Source organism: Cyanistes caeruleus, chromosome 16, assembly GCF_971803275.1.
Source record: "Cyanistes caeruleus chromosome 16, bCyaCae1.hap1.1, whole genome shotgun sequence".
Classification (NCBI taxonomy): Eukaryota; Metazoa; Chordata; class Aves; order Passeriformes; family Paridae; genus Cyanistes; species Cyanistes caeruleus.
The window spans coordinates 2156004-2179557 of NC_141716.1; the positions used below are offsets into that span (position 1 = coordinate 2156004).

The 23554-nt window shown below is 46.8% G+C and overlaps 2 protein-coding genes and 2 long non-coding RNA genes across 5 annotated transcripts; 2 read left to right on the forward strand and 2 right to left on the reverse strand.

The window, feature by feature from the left end:
- Positions 1-3589: 3589 nt before the first annotated feature.
- CYP24A1 (cytochrome P450 family 24 subfamily A member 1) lies at positions 3590-12653 on the reverse strand. The gene is made up of 12 exons (XM_086852754.1): positions 12432-12653; positions 11885-12075; positions 11619-11712; positions 10876-10972; positions 9700-9791; positions 9001-9112; positions 7515-7660; positions 6638-6804; positions 6371-6449; positions 5785-5979; positions 5592-5703; positions 3590-4749 (listed from the first exon to the last, which is right to left on the reverse strand). Exons 1-12 carry the CDS (start codon positions 12618-12620, stop codon positions 4736-4738), a joined length of 1488 nt encoding a protein of 495 aa, XP_086708880.1. The 5' UTR covers positions 12621-12653; the 3' UTR covers positions 3590-4735.
- Positions 12654-14686: 2033 nt separating this feature from the next.
- PFDN4 (prefoldin subunit 4) lies at positions 14687-23356 on the forward strand. Of its 2 annotated transcripts, none has more exons than XM_086852756.1 (4): positions 14687-14760; positions 22004-22111; positions 22554-22697; positions 22960-23356. In XM_086852756.1, exons 1-4 carry the CDS (start codon positions 14695-14697, stop codon positions 23089-23091), a joined length of 450 nt encoding a protein of 149 aa, XP_086708882.1. In that variant the 5' UTR covers positions 14687-14694; the 3' UTR covers positions 23092-23356. The 2 variants fall into 2 exon arrangements, with proteins under 2 accessions (XP_086708882.1, XP_023795335.1); XM_023939567.2 differs by lacking the exon at positions 14687-14760 and adding an exon at positions 20731-20992.
- On the forward strand, positions 14781-16452 carry LOC111938003 (uncharacterized). The gene is made up of 2 exons (XR_002868831.2): positions 14781-15447; positions 16110-16452. It is a non-coding gene; the product is annotated as an uncharacterized LOC111938003 (long non-coding RNA).
- On the reverse strand, positions 16231-20834 carry LOC147650118 (uncharacterized). The gene is made up of 2 exons (XR_015276936.1): positions 20746-20834; positions 16231-19482 (listed from the first exon to the last, which is right to left on the reverse strand). It is a non-coding gene; the product is annotated as an uncharacterized LOC147650118 (long non-coding RNA).
- Positions 23357-23554: the final 198 nt, after the last annotated feature.

The window sequence follows — 23554 nt, forward strand, 5'->3', positions numbered from 1 at the left end:
ATCTCCACCTTGTCACCTAAACCAGAGCACTGAGTGCCACCCCCAGCGGCAGTGGAAGCTCCCAGTAAGAATTATTGAATTACCTGAGACCTTTCTATCATTGACAGCACTTCAAATATCTCCTGTTTTCTTCTGTTCCCTTCATTTTAGAGGAGTGTGCTTTGAAGCCTTTCACTTGTGTTGAAATATTGAATGTTAGAAGGAGCAATGTGCATTAAAGCTTTTCCTTCGGAGGGAAGACAGGATTCTTCCAGAGCACCAAAACCTGGCAGAGCAAAAGGTGTGGATGACCCCAGTTATCCTCTCAAACTGCCCAGAACCTCCCTCCCAAACTCTTCCTTGCTCTACTTCAGCTCCCATTTAAAATGACCAGAATTTGTTCAGCTGAGGTTTTCTGCTGTGGTTTTTGTGGCACAGATGTTCAACCCCAGCAGTTTGAGGAGCGTTTGGGGTCTCCAGGCTCAGGCTGGAGGTCCCTGCCGAGCCACCAAGGCAGCTCCCAGCTCTGGGCAGGGGTGGCCTTTGCCCACGGCTGAGCTGGCTCCCGGCTGACCCCTGGCAGATATCTGGGTACCTTTGCCCTGGAGAAAAATGGGACAGAGCCTCAGTCAGGCATTGACCTCAGCTGCAAAACTGCCCGTGATTCCCGTGGTGGAACTGAGATAACAGGAAGGGCATTTTTCAGGGAGCTTGGAAGTCTGGGCAAGTGCAACCCATTCTGCCTGGGGCTTCTCAAACATTCCTCCCATCACTTCCATTAAACCTGGAGAACCTTTTTCCTTCCTTCCCCTTCAGCCAGCTCTGTGCTGCTGGAAGTCCATCTGCAGCGAGGTAAACAAGACCTGGAGCATTCCCCTGCTCCTCTCCTATCTCCTGTTTTTCTGTGGAGCACAGTTCACCAGCAGCATGAATCAGATGAGACTCTGATTTCCATTCCCCTTTCAGGACACCTGAGTTGATAGTGGAGGGTTAAAGTACCATGGACGTGCAGATTTCAATTTGGGGTAATTTTTGTACTCCTGGCTCCCCTTTATTGCCCTGCTGTTGTCCCTGCCAGCAGCTGACTCCTTCCCTTCTCCCTTCCCTTCCCTTCCCACTGTCTGGAGTTCACTCAACACATGGAAAATTAGAGGCAAAGAGTTTGAACTTGTTGAGAGGAACATGCCCAAGGAAGCACAGGATAATTTTCCCTGATTATTAACCACATTCCATTCCACACTTGTTTTGACATTGTCCCTCGGAGAAAAATATTTTGCTTTATAGGGAGGCCTCGCTGTTGCTTTTCCTGTCAGGAATTATTGCTCCATAAATGTTCAGCTCCATCCAAACCCTACAATAATGTAAAGTTCTCTAAAATTCCTCCTGGATCCAAGTCCTCCAGCTGAAGTTTAACTTGTTAGGTTGTTCCAAAGCCTCAGAGATCACAGAACTGAGATAAAAGCCGTGGACAAGAGTTGAAATTCAATGTAGTCCATTCTCTGCTAGCAAGGAGTATGGGAATATAGGAGACAAAATCCATGCAGGAATTGGATGAGGCATTCATGAAGTTCTAGGTGAACAGACAAGAAAGAAAAATTGGTTTTCACTCTCTTCAACTCTGATACTCAAAAACACCCAAGAATAAATAAAAGTGAACAGGCACAATGTTCAATTTCATAATATAATATTCACATTTTTCTCCAAGCCCTGCCTGAAAGGAGACATTAAAATAAATTGAATGCAGCCACCCACACCTTGAGCTATCAATGGCCGAGTTCTCAGGGGAATTCACACATCCAGGGTAAGGGATTAATGAGCTGCTGGTAGCCTCAATCTCAATAAACCTCTTGTTTCAATTATCTGAAGCCAAAACCAGCTTTTTTCTGCTAAATCTACAACTCCTCCATAAATTTTCAAGATATTTGCCACAGAGGACTGAAAATTGTCCAACTTTGTCTTTTTTTAAGGAGTGATAATGCATTAAAAACCCACCCACCCACGTGCAGCACCACTGAATTAAAAATGAAGTTTCACATCTTTAAAATGAGACATGGGATGGATTTTCTGAACATTTGTCCTGAAATGAACTTCAGCTGTGAACAATCCACAGAATTAATTTTTTTGATTTTGAGTTATTTTACACCATTAATTAAAGGATTGACTGAGATGTGAGTTCTGCCTCTGGCTGTTGAGCACAAAGTTCCTTCTCAGGCTGGAGGGGACAAACCTGAGGATTTTCTGTCACTGGTGAGAGCAGGGAAAGGTGCCCAAATCCCTCTGCAAGGACTGACTCAGAGCTGAGGAACAGCAGCTTGTCAGGAGCAGAGCACAGATCAAAAATTCCAGATTGTCAGACCTAAAGACTTCTCATCCATAAAAATAGCGTGGATTATTGGCTCCAGCTTTGCCTTTCCAATTCCAACATGCCCAAAGCCTGAGCAGGATTCACTTCCTCTTGGACAGGTAAACCTCACTCCCTTCCTTGTTGAGACAAGGAATTAATTCCATTAAAGTTCTGATCCTTCCTCTGAGGAGTGACTGCAGGAAATGATCACAGGGAAGCGGTGTTGAAATGGAAATTCTGAATGAGCACTGCACTGGGTTTATCCTGCTGGGCAAAAGGTTTCCCAGATTTTTATTAATCTCAGGGCATCCTGCTGGGTTTCTGCTCTGGAAATATGAGGGGAAAGAAAGCTCTGCTGGTTTCTGGATGGGGAAGTCTGGCTTGGTCATTCATTATCTGTGTAGTTTGATAATTACCTATTTCCTAAGTAAATTGCTTTGGACATTTACTTGGAGGTAGGAGATTAATGAAGTTCTTTGCAAACTTCAGGAACCTGAAAAAGCTCCAAAGATTCCGGAACTCAATTTTCCAGGTCAGTGGTTATTGGACCCTTGGTCACCCAGCAGAGAGCAGGGATTTGTACCTGAGCTCGTAGAGAATCAATCAAAACCTCCCTCACAGCAACACCCGCCTGCATCTCTGAGCCCACTACATTTAAATAGCAAAAATCCTGATCGGTCCAGTAAATATCGGGCTGTGATTTAGTGCCCAGGAGCAATCGAGGGTTTCGAAAGAGCTGATAACGAGGCTGCCAAGGTCAGTTCAGCAGATAACAGCGCTGTGCTCCGGCTGCCTCTGCAAGTTCCATCATCAGAGCACTGTGAGCAGCCAGAGATGCCCAGAATTGAACAAACTCCTTCTCTTAGTGCTCGTGCCGTATTGGCACAGCTCCACTGGCTCTAATATGGGTTTATAATGCTGTAAAGAGGGGCTTGGTGTGGGTTTTTGTCCCAGGATTTTGGGTAGAGCCCTCACACAAACCTACACAAATCTCCCTGGGGATTGATGTCCCATCCTCTTTGCTCTCAGTGGCACCCTCACCCCGCCAGGAAGGGTGGCATTTCTTAAATATGCATAATTTCTTCTGATTCTGAAAAAATTCAAGCTATTTTCATCCTTCCTCAGAACTTTCTGTGGATTTTATCTTGTAATGGCTGAGAAATGTCCCAATCCCAGCCCCGGGATGTCCACGGCAAGCAGAGAAAAGGATGCAGAAGCCTCTTTTGTAAAGCTGCAAAGACTTTAAAATAAATAATGCAAGACTAATTATAGAGAAAAAAAATAGAACTCTTTATTTTCTTACAAAACTGCCTAGAAATATTCAGATAATGCAAAAACTGTTTTATACATTGTTACAGGGATGCATTTACATGTCTGAGTGTAACACAGGAGAACAAATGAAAAACAAGAGACCAACAAATACTAAGAACTTGCATCATTTCAGCATGTAAAAAAAATATAAATTCAGGATTATATATAGAGATAAAGCTGTACTTGAAACTGCAAAAGTGTAAAAGCAGTGACCATAACAGCCAAAATCCAGTATTGCATGCAGGGCAATTCGAACCTTTGGATATTGCAGTCTCCATGAGAAACAGACCCCTTGGAAATGTTTAGGGTCCTCATTTCCTGTGGAATTGTTCTTGGAAACACAATTTTATGTTATTAATCTCGTGTCACTATCCTGTTAGGATAATCTTCATTCCGCAGAGGCAGAATCCATAGGATTCCAGTGGCTCCATTTCTGGATCAGGCCTTTTCATGCAGTGAAAGGCCACTAAGTTTTTACAATAAAAGTGGGATAGAATGGGCTGTGCAGGAGCTGGAGGGAGGGAAATCCATGGGGAAGAACAGAGGGTGTGTCAGGCACAAGCTTGGAACTGTCAGAGCAAAGCACTCAATCCTGTCAGGTGCATTTGTCCCAATTTCCCTCCTATCCAGGCAGTGAAGAATGCTAAAAGGAAATTATTTCTTTAATTAGCCCAGTTTTCCAACCCTGTTTTTAGCCTTTTTCCAGACTCCCAACTCCCTTCTCCTGGCACTGCTAATTTGGGAAGTCTGAGGCCATTTCCCCTCCCTCAAGCTCTCCCACTCTGAGCTCCCAGGGCCATTCCAGCCGGGACTGGTCCCCAGCTGGAGGCAGCTCTCCCCAAACTGGGCTGTCCAACAACCCCCAGGGCTCATCCTGCACTAAATCCCTGGATTGCCACAGCTCTATGAAAGCACTTGGTATTTTTCTCTCCTTTTGAGCACATTTTCTCAATAAAAGAGTCTGGGAGCTTTTCCTGCTGCTATTCCAGGCTCAGCAGTTGTTCAGGGGATGTGGTGCCGTTCTTCTTCCCTGGCTGCTGGAGCCTCCAGAGCTTTTCCCACTGTCTCCCTTTTAGGAGCAGGCAGCAGCAGAGCTGTCCTTTATTTTTTGCAACCTGTATTGAACAAAAAAAGAATCTTTATAGTGATTATATCAAAGCAAAGAGCACAGAGCAAACTTCAGTTAAAGAAGTGAATATTCAGATTATACTGGGAGATGCTGGCTGGCAAAAAAATAAAGAAAAATCTTCCCCAGTATTGAAAAGTCCTTGATTTCTAATTGGAGGATTTAATTCTAGATCAGAGACTTGTTTTCTCAATTTAGGTTTTTGCACAAGTAAGTTATTTTGTTGGTTTGTTTGCATAAACTTGTGAGAGGGAAAATCCTACATTCAAAATATAGAAGTTGCAATGCTGCATGACCATTTACAAATAGGTTTTTCTTTGTCCTGCCTCAAATGAAGTTTTGTTATTTAAATTCTCAGTGAGAAGTTCCTTCACAAAGGTATCTTTTATTTAATCTGCAAATTGATATTCAAGATCAAATGCTCTTTTCCAGGAAGTATCTTCTGGGAATGCAGTGGAGAAGTTCAAACAAAACACTGGCTGTTATTTCCTGCAGCATAGACCTGGGTCTATGTTCATTTCCCCCTTTGTGATCTGCATCACGCAGAGAAAATGTGGGTATAAAAATCAAAAAATGTGGGTATAAATTTATAATAAAATGTGGATATAAAATTAATTCCAGAGCCATGAGCTGTGCAAAACCCAGGATATTTCCTATTAAAATACTGAACTGGGACAGCACTTAATTTGTTAAAATAAAGAATGAGGCTGGTGTGGCAGTGTGAGAATGAGGAGCAGACAAACAGCTGCTCTCTCCCAGTCCCAGTGGTTGGAAAGCCCCAGAGCAGGTCCCCAGAGAGGCTGCAGTGAGCAGCAGAGCCCCAGCACAAACCTGCTCGTGGCTGGAAGGCGATGGGCAGCGCCCGGCTGGGGATGAGGATTCCCGAGTGCAGCGTCTCCACCGGCTCCTGGTCCGTGGCCACAATCCGGTATTTACGGATCAGCTGGAATGAAACATTCCCATCAGGATCTGGCCAGCTGGAGGAGAGAAACCCCCCCCAGGATTCCCTTTTTGGGGGGCTCACCCAGCAGAGGGCCAGGTGCAGCTGCAGCTCTGCCACGCGGCGCCCCACGCACATCCTCTTCCCCATGCCGAAGGGGACGTGCGAGAAGGGATGGATGGAGCCCCTCTGGAGCCAGCGCTCGGGCCTGAACTCAGCCCAGCCCCTGAAATACTCCTCACTGCAGCCCAGGGCATGGCTGTTGATCATCAGCACCGTCTGCAGCAGAGAAAGAGAGAGAATCACCGAGGGAATCGGCTCCGGGATGGAAAAACATCGCGCAGCAGCTTCCCCAGGAGAGGTGATGGAATTCCCGAAAAATTAAATGGAACATGGAAAAGGTCGTGGTTTCCTCAGAGAATCATGGGAAAATTTGGGGAGGAAAAAAATTGGAATAAAGTTATTTCAGGCAAATATTTCTGTCCAAGAGCGGCACAGGCAGGCGTGGGTTTGTGTTTATGGGAGACCTTGGGGTGAATCCCTCATTCCTTGTCCTGGGGCTGGCACTTTGGCAATGTCAGTTTGAAATTGAAACATGAGCAACTTCTGTGGTTTAAAGGGAAATTAATAAATGGAAAAACATCCCAGTAAACTGAATTAATTGACTTACCCCTTTGGGCAGGACGTAATTTCCCAGAACCATTTCTGTGTCGATGGTGCGAGTGGTGAAAGGCACTGATGGACTTAACCTGCAGGGAAAGAGAACAATGGGTTAAATTCCCAGCAATTTTCCTTCTTTTATTCTCTCATTTTCCCCCTCAAACAGCAAGATGAACAAAATTCTGTGTGCTGGATAATTCTGGACAATTTTCTCCCTTGTACAAAGAAGCTGGGAAAAAACTTGGTGATTGTTTTGCAAGTTATTTGGGAATTTTACCTCATGGATTCTTTCAGACAGGCTTTTAGGTAAGGCATATTCCTCAGGCTCTCGGCATTTGGGCTCTTCTGAGCATCCAAAACTCTCTGGATTTCCTGGAAAAGCTTCTGCTGGACGTGTGGATTGCGGGAAAGGTTGTACAGAGCCCACAGCAAACTGTTGGCTGTCTGGAACAAAGCGAAAAGAAACGTTGAGTCCTCTTTTTGTAGGGACAGAAGGAAGAAGTTGCCCAAAGTTCAAAGCAACATTTATGGATGGGCACAGCTTTATGGAATTTTGACAGCCTGGTGGATTATGAGCAGTCCCAGTTGTCCTCCAGAATTAAAAACTAAGGGATTTCAGGTTAAAAAAAACCCCAGGGACTTCAGGTAAAAAAACCAAACAAACAGGGATTTCATGTAAAAAAAAAACAAACCCAGGGATTTCAGGTAAAAAAAAAACAAAACCCCAGGGATTTCAGGTAAAAAATCCATTTCCACTTGGGCCACTGAGGCAACTTTAGGATTAACTCACTTCCAGGTGTGCCAGTGGTTGGATTGTGGAAGGAAGGGGGGAACTGGGATGATTTGAGACCCTTGGAAAATCAGTTTTACCATCTCCACACGGGGATCTGCAGCTAAGGAGGGAATTGGGAGGAACCAAACCCTTGGAAAATCAGTTTTACCATCTCCACACAGGGATCTGGAGCTAAGGAGGGAATTGGAAAGAACCAAACCCTTGGAAAATCAGTTTTACCGTCTCCACACAGAGATCTGGAGCTAAGGAGGGAATTGGGAAGAACCAAACCCTTGGAAAATCAGTTTTACCATCTCCACATGGGGATTTGCACCTAAGGAGGGAATTGGGAAGAACCAAACCCTTGGAAAATGAGCTTTACCGTCTCCACTCCAGCGATCTGCAGCTCCGCGATGGCAGCGTACAGCTCCTTCCTGGACAGCTGTCCCCCCGAGTAGATGTCACACAGAAAATCCTCCTGGGGGTTGGCTGAGTGCTTCTGCAGCCGGCAGTCGATGGAGTGCTTGGCTGAGGAGGGCAGGATTAATGGGAAAATCCCTCAAAATCCCATAAAAACAACAGCAAACCCGCGTTCCTCGGGCGGGATTTGAAAGAAGCGCCAAGCCGGGCTCTGTTTCCAAGCGGTGGGTAAATAATGAGTGCATTTTTGGGGAATAAAGAACGGTATTTGCACTTTTCAAACAAAAAAAACTCGGTCTCAAAAATCACTTTTCAACAGAGGAGCTCTGTGAACTCTTAGGAATTCTAGTCTCTTAAACTAGGGAGGAAATGGGTGACACGTTGAGGGAAATATTCAGCAAGCAAACACGAGCGTGTAAAATTTATTACCTGGGGTTTTCAAAGGGGATCAAGGTGTTAAAAAATCAAAGGGATTTAGCACCCAGAACCCCCAAGGGGAAATGTAAACTTTGGATTTACCAGGGGAAGGCACAAAGAGATGCCAAATTTTGACATGCTGGGGTTTTTAAAATAAAAATAAACAGATATTGCTCGTGAGTATTCCAGCTGTTAAAAACAGTTCCTGTAAGGAATAATTCATTTTAAGTGAAGGTGTCAAACTGGTTTTTCTGAGCAAAGCTGGTTTAAAGTGTCTTTCCCAAAGCTCATAAACTAAGAAACAATAAAATAAGTGAGTGTGTGGCTGGCAGGATAAAAAAGCTTGGGACTCAAATACCCAAGGGAAATATCTCAGTGTTACAACCTTTCAAAAGCTTTCTCAACCTTTAGTTATGCCTCTCACTGTTTAAATCAATGACATTTAAAAATATTAAAAATACAAATTTAACTTCACATCTGAAATTAGAGTAATTTTTAAACTTGGAAGGCCAACTCATTTTAAATAGTCAAAATATGTCATCAAAAAGTCAAACTGCACCTTGTTATTTTAATTACTTCTGGTTTTAAGATTTCCATCTATGATGCAGGTTGCTCAGAAAAGCTATATCTTCTTTTTCAGCAGACAGGTTTTTGTTGCATGTACAGTTCTGGTTTCTCAAGAAAATGAGTCTTTGAAGGAAGTCCCTTTTTGTTCATACCCTCACCTTTAAAGAGATTATGCATTTTAAATTTACTTTTATGATAGTTTAAAGTGGTGCTGTGACACTGCTGGCTCCCAGAATCCTGGGATTTCCCTGGGAATTGAATATTGCCCCACAAGCTGGGTGTTAGTCACTGCAAACTGCTCCCATGTGGGAATAAATCCGTGTTTAGGTACAGCAAAGGTGTTTTAATCCGTGCTGAAGGCGGGAATTAACAGCAGCACAGGACAGCAGCAAGTGTGAACAGACCAGTTCCAGCAAGAAGACAGAGATAAAAGGAAAGGAGATCAATCTGGGTTAAATAATGACCTGTTTTAAATATATCATCCCATGCTTTGGTGTGAGCTTGCCAGACTTTGGTGTTGAGCCCCTTGTGCAGCTCCACAGGGGTCACCATCATCATCCCGAAAGTGGCCATCATCTGTGGGGGGAAAGAGGTGGGGAAACCTCTCTTTAATCTCTTTAATCCATCTATTTGCAATCCCTGAACAATACGAGGCTGGAGAGCAGGGAGAAGTTTTCAGGGAGGCGGAATTCTGGATTTCCCATCCAGAGAGGACGGTGTCAGTCTAATTAGGGCATATCCAGGTAAAAATTAGGGACAGCCAGGAGCTTCCTCAGTAGGGAATGCATCCTATTTATGCTAGGCACCTGCTGAGAGTGGGACAAGGTGTTTTTGGGCAGGGCTGAGTCAGTGAGGCAGGTTTGTACCCCAGGGCAGCCGTGCCTGTGGGAATGACTAAGCCAGCCCCACCCTGCAGGGCTGCAGCACAGGAGAGCAGCAGAGTCACCAGCCAAGCTGATTCTCCATCCAGGATTGCCCTGATGGCCACTCAGCATTTCCCTGTCAGGCATTCCAGAAGGGAGGCAGGAGGTTGGGATTAGCTGGGCACCTTTGGGATACAGGAGCTGGAGCTGCTTTCCCCAGCTGACTCCTCTACACTGCTGCCTCTCATTGACGCCAGGGGTAACAAACCCACCACAGCCCCAGGAGAGACTCCTCCATACCGTTTTTACAGCCTTGATGAAGTTCAGACTTTCTTCTTCTACATCCTGCTGCAGGAGGCCAAACCTCTTCCCATACAGCACCAGGCAGATACCTGTTGTTAGGCAATATTATAATTACATTTATAAACAAAAGGAGCGTGGGATGCATCGTTTAGCGACAAGGAATGGCTTGGATGAGCCTTCTGAAAATGTTCTTTGATACAGACCTGTCAGAGCAGCACTTGTAAAACACCTCCTGCTTGTCTGGAGGGTTTCCAGGGCCCTTACAGCAATATTTCTGCACAAATTAGGATTGCCACTGATCCCCTCACAAGCGGCAGAACTGGATATTTGGCTCATTTTTGGTGACTTTACTGAAGAAAATCGAGTGGCAGGAGAAGAGGGCCTGAAGAGCCACTGACCAGAGCACTGCCTGCTCCTCCCCACAGCCACAAACCTCTTGTAAACGCTGGCACCACCCCACACTCCACCACTTTCCATTTGTCTCTTTTTCCCCTCTTTCTTTTCAAGCTGTCATTTCCTATTTTTCCCTTTCCAAAAGCAGCCATCACCACTGCCAGTGGAAAAAAAAACAAAACACTTTGAGGAGCTCAGTCCAGGGGCTCTGAGAGGAGCCAGCCCAGAGCACTCAGGTCTGGCAGGGCTGGTGCAGCCACTACACCCAAACCATCCCTTTTTTTTGGGAATCACTGAGCCCCTTTCTGCCCTGTGGCACTCCTGGCAGATTCCTCAGTGTGCTCTGAAAGGTTTCTAAGGATGAGGCTCTGTCTTGGTAACTCATTCCAGCCCTTCTCAATCCCCGTGTAAACACTGGAAATGGGATTTTCCAATCTTTGACTACAGCCAACACCCTGTTATTGGAATAGTTCATTGATCCTGCACTGTGATAATTAAATATCAGATGGGCATAAAGGGCTGTGTGTTATCTGATCCCAACCTAGATAAATGAATTATAATCCCCCCAGTTTTTTGATTTCTAAATCATTGGAATGTTTGAATTTTTATAAGCCATGCAGAAATTTTGTGCTGGTGAATTTTGCACTGACAATTCTGCAACTCCTTCCATGATATTATAGCTGAGAGATTGGAAATAATCAGCCAACACATTCATCTCTGATCGTGTTTTAACTGCAATGCCCTGGCAGGTGCACCACACTCAGGCAAATTCCCACTCACTTTCAAAAGACCATTTGTTGAATTCTGAATAGACATCTTCCATTTGTCCATTGTGGTCACAAATTTCATCTATTCTGTGCATAAAGTCCTCCAGGACCTAAATGGTGGAGAGAGAAGAGAGAAAAGAAGGGAATAAAATGATATCAACTAATAAAAATCCAGTGTAATTCAGCATTTCAGCTGCCTTTTAAGCAGATAACAATCTTGCATGAGAGGAATCCTTTTGTTCCCTGTTCTTTGAACAAGATTCAACTTCCCCCTGTGTGAACAAATGCTTGGATTTGACACAACTCTCGTGCTTTGATGAGCTGTGCTTCCCTCACAGGGATGAAATCCTTCACTCTGGGACAGCACTGGGGTTTCACAACTGAGGATTAAGGTGTTTATCTCAGATGCTCCCTCAGGAGCACAGAGGTTAAGGACAGAGGTGTTCCCTCAGGGGAGGAGCAGAAGAATGAAGGGGTAAAGGCAAAAACTACTGAATACAGGAAAAGCTGTTTGCAGGAGCCTCTATCCTCATGGAATAATCCTGTTTTTCTGTGGAGAGAGCCTTGGCTCCAGGTTTCTGTGTGGTCCCAGACCCTGGCAATCAGTCTGTGCTTGTTATTCCCTTGATCTGGGTGTGAACTCGTGGTTTTATCACCGTGGAGCAAATAAAGCTCTCCAGATAAACCGGAGCTGCTTTAATTCCCCGGGTTTCCAGGGGAGCGGGGAGAGAGAAGGGATTTCTCAGAGCACGGTACCTCATTGATGGTCGTATCCAGTTTCACAACTTCCCCGGGCTTCATTAATTTCTTCTGAAAGGCGCTTCTTACCCTCTGCCAGTCCTTTCCCTCCCTGGATTGAGACAACGACAGCGAGGTTGGAGAGTTTATTCCGCAAACAGAAGAAACGCAATGCCGCAGGGTGCGCGCTGCTGATGCTCCATCGCACCGCCGGGATGAGGGCAGCCCGGGACCCCCGCTCCCCCTGCAGCCCCGGACCGCGGGATGCTGCGGGTACCACTCACAGGATGAGCAGCCCGTAGCCCTCGTCGCGATAGTCGCGATAGGCTTTCCAGGGCTTGATCTCCAGGCGCTGGGGGCAGGCGCTCTCGCGGCGGTACAGAGCCTCCAGCAGGCAGGGCGCGGCGATGTGCACCGAGTCGAAAGCGCCCAGCTTCATGCGGAAAATCTTCCCGAACCTCCGGTGGTACTGAGCCTGGCGAGCGGGGAAAAACCCGCCGTGAGCGCGGGGCGCTGCCCGGCGCAGCATCCTCATCCCATCTTCATCTTCATCCTCATCCCATCCTCATCCTCATCCCCATTCTATCCTCATCCTCATCCCCATTCCCATCCCATCTTCATCCTCATCCCCATTCTATCCTCATCCTCATTCCCATTCCCATCCCATCTTCATCCTCATCCCCATTCTATCCTCATCCCCATTCCCATCCCATCTTCATCCTCATCCCCATTCCCATCCCATCCTCATCCCCATTCCCATCCCATCCTCATCCCCATTCCCATCCCATCCTCATCCCCATTCCCATCCCATCCTCATCCTCGCCGCCTCACCAGCGTCTCGTGCTGTCTCTTGAGCCCTCCCTTCCAGAGCACGTCGGGCAGGCTGCCCATGAGCGGCCAGCTGGGCGGCCCGGGCAGCGTCTCCGCCGGCCGCAGCGCGCTCAGCGAGGACGCGGCGCGGCCGCAGGTGCGGGCCGGGAGCCGGCGAAGGAGGAGGAGGAGGATGCTGCAGCCTCCCATGGCCGCAGTGCCGGCCCCCGGGCTCGCACAGGTGCATTTATAGCAGCCCGAGGTGCTGGACTTTCATCCGCGCCAATGGGAGCCCTGGGTGGGGTGAGCTGGGGCGGCTGCCCCGGCCCTGCCCGCGGAGCCCGCGGGGCAGGCGGGTCATGAAAGGGTTCAGGAGAGGCAGGGAAGGCACCGAGCCAGCGCCTCACCCCGCTGGGATGGCGGGGATGGGACCCGAGGGGATGGGATCCGCTGGGATCTCGGGGATGCGCAGGTGGGACCCGCTGGGGTGGCGGGGATGCAGGGATGGGACCCGAGGGGATGGCGGTGATGAGATCCGCGGGGATGAGATCCGCTGGGATTGCGGGGATGCGGGGATGGGACCCGAGGGGATGCGGGCATGGGACCCGCGGGGATGCGGGGATGGGACCCGCGGGGATGGGACCGCGGGGATGCGGGGATGGGACCCGCGGGGATGCGGGGACAGGATCGCGGGGATGCGGGGATGGGATCGCGGGGATGCGGGGATGGGATCGCGGGGATGCGGGGATGGGATCGCGGGGATGCGGGATGGGACCGCGGGGATGCGGGATGGGATCGCGGGGATGCGGGGATGGGACCCGCGGGGATGCGGGGATGGGACCCGCGGGGATGCGGGGATGGGATCGCGGGGATGCGGGGATGGGACCCGCGGGGATGCGGGGATGGGACCCGCGGGGATGCGGGGATGGGACCCGCGGGGATGCGGGGATGCGGGGATGCGGGGATGCGGGGATGGGATCGCGGGGATGCGGGGATGCACTGCCCCGTTCCCAGGAGGAAGGGACCCAGCGGTGGCCACACCGCAGGCAGTGGCTCCGCTCCTCGCCTGGCGTTCGTGCGAGCGGTCTCGTAGCTCTTTTCTTTTTTTTAATTCGTGTTTTAGAGTCCGAGCACCCGCGGTGCTCACCCCGCAGAGCGCAGGTGGCAGAGTACTTCAGTTTTCCAGCAGCATTTGCACTTTAAAAAGACGGAACAAGAAAAGTGCATGGAGTTGAGGAACAAGAAGCTGTGGGGTGTGAACTGCCCTTACCCTCTCCGGCTGAGTAACCAGAAAAGGTCATGTGGGCATCAGCGGAGAAGGCAAAATTCCCTTCACTGTGGGTGGTTGTTAGCCATTAAATCCGGACAAAAATGATTGAATCCCGTGTTTTAGACAGAAACTGCACAGAAATGCTCAAAGAATGCAAAGAGAAGGCAGGAGAGGAGCAAGAACAGGTAAAGAAGGGAAGGGAAGGGAAGGGAAGGGAAGGGAAGGGAAGGGAAGGGAAGGGAAGGGAAGGGAAGGGAAGGGAAGGGAAGGGAAGGGAAGGGAAGGGAAGGGAAGGGAAGGGAAGGGAAGGGAAGGGAAGGGAAGGGAAGGGAAGGGAAGGGAAGGGAAGGGAAGGGAAGGGAAGGGAAGGGAAGGGAAGGGAAGGGAAGGGAAATAATAAATTGGATCCTGCTGCAAGACAGAGCTGTAATCCAGAGGATTTCCAGGAAAGACAGTTTGGCTACAATGGGGATTTGATTTTCTTGCACCCCACGCTACCTTTTCTCCTCTTTCCCAAGTGCCTTTTGTGACTCGGCTCTAACCCCCTTTATGTGAGGGTTTATGTGAAGCAGAGTGTGCAGACAATGGCTGTGCTGGACAGAGCACCACCAGAAGATGGATTTCACACATAAAGGCACATGTCTCAAAGTCAAATTAATAAAAATAAAACAACCAGGGCAGCAGTGATCAGAAGAGAGAAAAGAAAATGTACACTGCAGAATTTTTCTGGGAGTTTTGTACATCCATCCCAAGTGATTTTCTGCAGTGGGATCATCCTCTGTGGGCCACAAGGTCAGAGCGCTTCCCAGGCAGGCTTTAAGTTAAAGTTGGTTCAAAGGTTTGCATTTTTATTTTTTTTTTGGGTGGGTGGAACAGCACAAATTGACATTCTGAGATTTGTTTGCTTTGAAGCAGTGCTACTGAAACACATCTCACTGTCCCTGTCAGCAGTTCAGGCTCCATTCAGGGATAAGTTCTGAAAAACCAGACAATTTGTGCACTTAAGGGCTGAAAATGAACTCATTTGAAGGGTCACAGCTTCGTGCCTGTGAAACGATGTCTTTGAAGAGTCTGGAACAGGCAAGTCAAGACTAAACTGGGCACAGGTCAATTTTCCCATGTTCTTCACAGCCACGGGGAGGAAACCACCCTGTTAATATGAAATCTTCTCTCTCTGAAGCTGTTTTTGAATGACAGAATGGAAAAGGCTGTATTTAACCCCTGTGACAGGGAAGTTGGTGTGCTGGGAGCTTGGAGCTGGGGTAGATCCCTCAATTCCCGCTCCAGTGCACGTCCAAGGGCGTCTGCAGCCTCCCCTTCTTCCCCCCTTCCTAAGAGATCTCAAACCCAAGCTTTCATTTCCATTTGTGACCTTTAGAACATATCAAGGTTATCTCAAGAGAAAAGCAAGACCAGGTCAGTGTTCTTGAGCTGAATTTTGGGTGTATCCCTGCACTGAGGCACCTGAAAGGGGTCACTGCTGTCCCACAGATGTCCACCCACAAGAATTCCCAATATTTTCCAATAGAACAGCAAATGACAGCTGTGAGTGGAAAATGAAAAAACCCTTTTCACTTCTCCACTATGGCAAGGAGGATTTTTAGGTCAAAGACCAGGAAACAGCTGAAGATCAAAACTAAAGAGCTGATTTTTCTATGCTTCTCTTTTGCTCTTGGTTTGATTTCTGCTGTCTTGGATGTCAGGAGAGAATATTCCTTGAAAAACCATGTGCCAGGGGGATGCTTCTGTGGAAGATCTGCTGTGCAGGTACACACAGCTTGTGCACACAACTAAATATTTAATTAGGAATGATTTTAGAGATGTTTTCTGAGTTGATTCAATTGCTATTCCTATCTTTTGGGAAACAATTGTAACATATTTGAATAAAGCCTGGAAATCCCATTAAACTCAGATCCTCCTCTGGATTTAAGGCACTGAGGTGTGCTTGGGAAGCTCATTAAAAACAACACCTGAACTTCCAGATCAAAACCTTGGAGCTCATGCAAAGCCACCTGAGTGATTTCTGTGTAGTTCACTTCAAATACATCAAATATCACCAAAATAACTCCTTGGTGGGAAACAGCTTGGTGTTGGGAGTGGATTTCCATCCCTAATGCCCGTGACTCCAGGAGGTTTGCTCTGTGACATATTACACAATTCCTATCTCCTGACCTCTGCTCTTTCTCCTGCTGGGGAAAAGCTTTTTGCTAATTTGGCTTTAGAATTTTTGTGAAATCTCTGAGTTTTCTAAATGAATGCAAAATGCTGAAGTGCCACAGGAGAATGAGAACATTAACAGGGAAGGCATTTCACAATGTGGGGAAGGCAAATTGATTGCAACTTGCGGCCTCTGGTTGTTATTGCAGGGTTTGCTCATGTTTGTTTATATGCTTTTAATTCTGTGTTAAGTCTTTTAATTCTCTTTCCAGCTGAGGATCTTCAAGTTTTGTAAATATTGATGGGAAAGAACAGTGATTCCCATTCTCCAGAAGAGAAACTGAAATGGCTTTGAAAACTGAGATCTCCAAGTTATTCACATTCACCGTGGAATGAAGGCAAAAGAAACCTTTATTCTATTTTTACTCAAATACCAGCTTTTAACACTAAACTCCTCTTCTTATCTCACATTCTGGATTACTCCTCTCCAAGATGACAGGAGCAGTGTGAAGATAAAGCTGTTCAGTTTGTCAAAGAAAAGGCAGCAACAATGTTGGGTTTGGGCATTTGCTTACGCTTATCTCACAAAAATAAACATTTCTTTTTCCTGTGCTGGCATGCTGCAAAGTCTCCACTGTGTGAACATAGAATTTCCTATTATTTTGCATTATACTGTGTTACCTTTCTAGAGTTTCACAGAAATTCATATCTAAATTCCCCTGAAATTCCAAGCTGATGCTGAGGTCAGCACCTGGAATTCCTGCCAAGAGGTTTAGGAGGTGAAGGTGGTGACAAAGCCCTGAGCCCCAGCTGCTGGTTGTGCCAATTTGGGTGAATTCCTGCTGGATGACACAGCCCAGCTCTGTCCCTGTGCTCAGAGAGGAGGTGCTGGTTATTATCATCACCCTGCCCACAGTTACTGTGTGCTATTAATTCCTGCTCTCTACATTTCCGAAAAAAATTAGCAGATAAACTGGAGATTTTTAATGTTCTTTACATTATTAAGGAGTGCTGCTGTTTCATGCCAGGGCAGAGGGAAGGTGGAACAACTCTGTAACTCTGGAGTATTTTCTGCTGAAAGCTCTAATAGATATGGAAAATGTACCACAAATCCGTTCTGTCAAACCCCAAAGGGATGAGTTTGGACTTTAAGCAGTGGATTGCTGTGAGCTGAGTGCATTTGGCTCCCACTGTGTCCCTCAGAGCCACAAGAAAATATCCAAGCTCTGCCTGCCTGTGCCATTAGTCAGGCACGAGGCACTGGGGCTGTGCTGAACTCAATCCCCTCTGGGCCAGGTCCTGGTTCCTCCTGTTCCTGCTTCTGCTGCTTCATCAGATAAAACTCCTGAAATCCTGATTTCAGCTCAGGCCTCTCCTGGGCAGGGTTTGGTTTCAGGTCTGTGAGTGCTGAGCGCTGTCCCTGGGAAAATGAGGTTTGTGTTTGCTGCTCTGGGGGGTGAAGCACAAAGGAGCTCCTCTGATGTGGCCGCGAGGAAAAATCTTCTTCCAGACTTTTGGGGGTCTGCCAACACCTTCCCCATCCAAAGGACAGAAAAAAAAACCCCAACAAAACAAAACAAGAGATAAAAGAAGAAAAAGGAAGATTTGTACAGGTTAAAAAATTCTGAGTAACACCACAGACAGGACATATTAATGAGAGACCTCTGAGAGTTTAGGACCTTCAGATTCAGGAGCAAAAAAATCTGTTGTGCTCTCAGGTGAGGGGATCCAGCATGGTGATGGTTGTGCAGGGAACACTGCTCCTCCTTAGCTGGATTTTTCAAGGAATACAAAGTGATTTTTGAAACTGGCACTGCCAGTGCTGCTCTTAGAAAGGGAATTATTTCTACCTGCATGGGTGTGACTGCAGGCCTCGCTTCAGGCAGTGTGGGAGCAGTTTTCATGGAAGATGGAGCACAAAAGTTAAAAAAAGGCAGGAATGATGCTGCAGCTTCAGGCCCCATAGAGAGATCCCCAGTACAGGCCACAAAAAGCTCTTGGAAAATGGAGATGTTCCACCTTTAGGATTATTTATTGAACCAAGTGAATTGTGGAGTAAGGGAAATACAGGGTTTAATATTTTGGAGACTGGAATATTCCCTGTTGATGTCAAGAAGCCAGGTGAGGAAGGGCAGAGTGGCAGAGGCAGATTTTCCCTTTCCTTTAAAATAAAACCAGCACAAGGCACCAGAAGAGAATGATGGGATTATAAAACCCTGTGTTTACTCTGTTGCTCAGCAAGAGGAGTAAAGGTCTTTGAGGGTGCTCAGCCCCAGGGATTTCCCAGCACAGGGGAATCTCCAGCTCCCATCTGAGGCACAAACAGCAGCAGGAACTCCCCTGGGCTGCTCAGGGCCAGCTGACACTGCAGAACCTCTGCCAAGCACCATGGGCAGGGCAGGGACAGCTTTCCCTCAGCAGGGATAAAGCTCATTGGGATGCAGAAAGAACCTAATGAAATTTAATTACTAATGTTGGATAGATATGAATATAGAAGAGGCTGGAATGGAGAAATGGTAAGGTTGCTTTTGACTAACACGAGGTATTTTGAAAGAATGAGGGTAGAAAGGCGAGAAAAATCTGCCTTCATTCCCTCCGATTACAAAATAATAAAACAATTATCTTTGGGGGATTTGCCATATAAATATATGAATATATATATATTTATATATAAATATATGAATAATTAGGAGCTGTCTCATTAAGATCTTTTTTGGAAAAGATGAACACCCTTAGAAAAGGATTGTTTTTTTCTTCAACCTCCATTCCTCCCACAATGCTGGTACAAGAAGGGCAGACACAAGGACCTGCATTCCACAGTAAGTTATCAAATACTGGGAATGTCATAGCACTGCCACCTCCTTCACCGTACTGGCACAACTGAAATGGGGCAAATTGGTGTGGTTTTTGCTCAGAGTGATCCCCTTCGCCCAGGCTAAACCTGGAAAACCAGCCTGGAAAACCACCTTGAATTCACAAACCGTGTTAATGTGTGGGGGTTTCCAGATCACCAAGGCCTCAGAAAGGTCTGCAGAACTTCAGGGAAAGGGGAGAAGAGTTTGGGAACTCCAAAGGTCTCACTGAGGCACCAAAAGCATGGGAATGCTCTTCCCCACCGGGCTGGATTGCAACAGGCTGGAGCAAGGAAGGAGAAAATGTGCAAAAAAGCACAGAGGAGATGTGAGATGCAGAGCAGGGCGTGGAAGGGATCCCAGCAAGGTGAAGCCAACCTCAGCAACAACACCAGGAACCAGAGCAAGAAGGAGCAAGTCCTTTTATGCAACTGGGAGAGAAACGAGGGCACTGGGTTCAGTGGGTTTCTCTTACTCCACGCTGGCTCTTTGCACTCGTGCGCTGTTTTCACTTTTATTTACATAAGAAAGGTCTGCAGTGAGTTACTCTTGGCAATCCTCACCCACCAGAGCTTGCCCGAGCATGTGGCAGAAAAAAGATTTATTTTCAAAGCCTTCAAGTCATCGAATTCTTGTGAAATCCAGTCCTTTTCTCTTGAGGGAAATTGCACTGGCTCTGTGTATTTTGCAGTTAATCCAGCCAGGGAAATAACCACGGCTTAGGCCGTGTCCTTTCCTAGCAGGATCCTTGGGGAAGAGCAGGAGAATGGCCAGCGAGATGAGAGTTTGTTTTCTGGGGAAAAGAGAGGTTTAGAGCTAGGATTATGTTTCTATAGAAATTGATAATAAAGTGGTTCTCTGGGGAGAAATTTGGTGATTAACTTCTTCCTTCAGTGGGAAGCCAGGCACAATGATGATGATGATGCACCAAAGTAAAATGTAACATCAGCCTGAGGGCCACCCCAAACATCTTCTACTATTCCACTTTTTTCTACTGGTTTGGAACAGGAGTTTTGTAATGAGCAGCCATGGGGAAATGAAAAAAAAAAACCCAAAAAACAGCCCAGAATCATTTTAATTCAGGCAATATTATAGAATTAATTATTATCTATTTATATTATTTATTATGTTAATGAATTATTAATTATTACTAATTAATATTAAATAGTAAATTAATTAATATTAATTAATTAATTATTCCATCATCCCATCCATTCCATTCCATTATCCCATTATATCCCATTATCCCTCATTATCCCATGCATTATCCTCCATTATCCCATCCATTCCATTCCATTCCATTCCATTCCATTATATCCCATTATTCCATCCATTCCATTCCATTCCATTCCATTCCATTCCATTATATCCCATTATATCCCATTATCCCATCCATTCCATTCCATTCCATTCCATTCCATTCCATTATATCCCATTATTCCATCCATTCCATTCCATTCCATTCCATTCCATTCCATTATATCCCATTATATCCCATTATCCCATCCATTCCATTCCATTCCATTCCATTCCATTCCATTCCATTCCATTCCATTCCATTATATCCCATTATATCCCATTATCCCATCCATTCCATTCCATTCCATTCCATTCCATTCCATTCCATTCCATTCCATTATATCCCATTATCCCATCCATTCCATTCCATTCCATTCCATTCCATTCCATCCCATTATCCCATCCATTCCATTCCATTCCATTCCATTCCATTCCATTCCATTCCATTCCATTATATCCCATTATCCCATCCATTCCATTCCATTCCATTCCATTCCATTCCATTCCATTATCCCATCCATTCCATTCCATTCCATTCCATTCCATTCCATTCCATTCCATTATATCCCATTATATCCCATTATCCCATCCATTCCATTCCATTCCATTCCATTCCATTCCATTCCATTCCATTCCATTCCATTATCCCATGCATTATCCTCCATTATCCCATCCATTCCCGGCTCTTGGCGCCCCCTGGCGGTCCAGCTGCCCCTAAGCGGCCGTTCCGCCTCCCGCCCCTCCCGCCGGGCCGTACCAAGCGCCGTGAGGGTGCCCCCATCTCCATTCCGTGCTCTGAGGCCTCTCCGGGCATGCCGCCGCGCTCAGAGCGCTGCGAATAGAGATAATCCGCGCTTTGAACGGGGTTGCGGCCTTTTTCTGGAGTTTTTCCTCGATTTTCTTCTTTTTCCCATGCCCGCCGCTCCTCCTCTGCGCGGAGGGCGGGTGGCTCAGCCCTTCAGGGATGGTTCACGGCCAACATGGCCGCCACCATGAAGAAGGCGGTGAGTTGGGAACGGCCCCGGGGAGATTTGGTCGTTTTGACCAGGATTTGGTCCCTTCCGGGCGGGATCCGATCCCTCCCGAGGAGGCTCCAGTTCCTCCGCTGCCTCCGGGCCGCTGTGTCCCGCCCCTCGTGGTTCCGCAGCCGCGGGGCCGTGCCCGAGGCCGGCGCCGGGCCGGGCCCTGCCCAGAACGGCGCGGCCGCTGCTCGGAGCTGAGGGCTCCGGTACGGGGCTGTGGCACCGGGCTCCGGTACGGGGCTGTGGCACCGGGCTCCGGTACGGGGCTGTGGCACCGGGCTCCGGTACGGGGCTGTGGCACCGGGCTCTGGCACAGCGCTGGTCCTGCGGGCTTGGTGGCGTTGCGGAGTTTCCACAGGAGTCTCTGTCGTTCTAAACGAGAGCAGGGTCAGGGTGGATGTGAGGAAAAATGTATTTGCTGATAGAGCGATTAGTTATGTAATCATCACCATGGCTTGGGTTGGAATGGAGCTTAAAATTTGTCTCATTCCATCATTCCACCCCCTGCCCTGGCAGGGACAGCTCCCACTGTCCCTGGTGCTGCAAACCCATCCAGCCTGGCCTTGGGCACTGCCAGGGATCCAGGAGCTGCCACAGCCGATCTGGGAATTCCACCCCAGCCCCTGCCCACTCTCCCAGGGAGGAATTCCTGCCCGATATCCCACCTAACCCTCCTCTCTGTCAGCTTGAAGCCATTCTACTTCATTCCCTAACTGCTGTTGTTCATAGTCCCTCTCCAGAGAGAGCTCGGAGCAAGGTGTCCAATTCATCCTTTGGCTTTAGGATGCCGTGGCTGGCCAGTGTTTTAATTGGATGTTACCCAGATAAATGTGGGTATTTCTGATGTCCTTGAGGAGGAGGCATTTTGAGAATCGGGTGCATCAGCAGAATGTGGTGGCTGTCAGACTATTTTCCAGACACTTTGTAGCCTTGCAGCGAGACTCAAGTTAATGAAAGAACTGAAATCATCATTTTGGCCTCTCCTCTTCACAGGCTGCGGAAGATGTCAATGTCACTTTTGAAGATCAGCAGAAAATTAACAAGTTTGCAAGAAATACCAGCAGGATCACAGAGCTGAAAGAAGAAATAGAAGTGAAAAAGGTATACTTGCTTCAGATCTCATGAACTTTTTGTTGGCCTGAATTAATTTTCAGCTGGAACACAGAAAATTAGCAGCAGTGAGTTACTGTGAGTTTAGGTAATGCCTGGGTTCTGATATGAGGTTTCTGATACTTTGGAAGTAGAGAATGGTGAAAGTAGATCAGATATTAGTGCTGTTTAAATCTGCTGTATTTCTCTGCCTAGGCAGGTAATTATTCTGTTAATGAGAGATAATAATTATTAACTAGGAATTTCTAGTGGTAGAGTTCTCTTGAATTTAATACTGATGCTAAATTCCAGCTCTGGAACTGTTCCATAAGATACCCTGGTGGTGGGTGGGATTTTGTCCCCAAAATCCAGCCTGAGCTCCTTCTCCATCTGTGGCCATGTGTCCAATGAAATGTTTAACAAAGGGAGCCTCTTTCTGTGTCTTGGCAAACAGAAACAGCTTCAGAATCTGGAGGATGCCTGTGATGACATCATGCTGCTGGATGATGCTGATTCCCACCTGATTCCCTACCAGATTGGGGATGTGTTCATCAGTCATTCCCTGGAGGAGACACAGGAGATGCTGGAGGAGGCAAAGGTTTGTCTGGAGCTGCTGGGCTGCTGTGTGTGCTGGGCACTGGCAGGGGATGATCTCTACCTTCTTTGGAGCTTTCAGTGTAAAATTGATGTTGCATTTAGGATTTGTGTCACTCCAGAGTCACTCCAGCCATAAATCCTGCAGCCAGACTTGGGAATAAATTGGAAAAGAGGCACCTCTTTGTTGGTTCTGTGTTGCTGACAAACCTGGCTCAGTTTGTTGTACAGAACTGGTTGATTTTATTTTCTGTTTTCTTTTGCAGAGAAGTTTACAAGAGGAAATCGAAGCATTGGAATCCCGAGTGGAGTCGATCCAGGGGGTGTTGTCTGACCTCAAAGTTCAGCTCTATGCAAAGTTTGGAAATAACATAAATCTGGAGGCTGAGGACAGTTAAAGCTTTTCTAAACACAACACCCAACTTTTCCTTAGGTTATTAAATGTTTTGATAACAGTGCTGCAATTACATTTGAGAAAAGAAAATCTGTCCCATTCTTTTTGTTGGTTTGTTTTTTTTTTACTTTCCTGTAAAGTTCTGTATATTTAATGAGAACTTCCTTATTTTGGTTATTGCAGTTATTTATTTATTCAGGAAAACACAGACTTCAGATTGGAATATTTGCATTGTTTGTTAAGGCAATAAAGTCAGGCATGTATTGGAATTTCCTGAGTCTTGTTTTCCACTCATGAAAAGGTTTAAAACAAATGTAAAGTGGGAATTTTGGAGTGGCTGTTGGATAAAAGCTGTGTGTTACAGGGGACATGAAGAGGGAGTGATGCTGTTAAGGTGTTTTTAAGAGCCCTCCTGGAGTTCCTAAATTCATCCTCTGTGTTTCACCCTTAGCTCAGGTGTCAGGAAT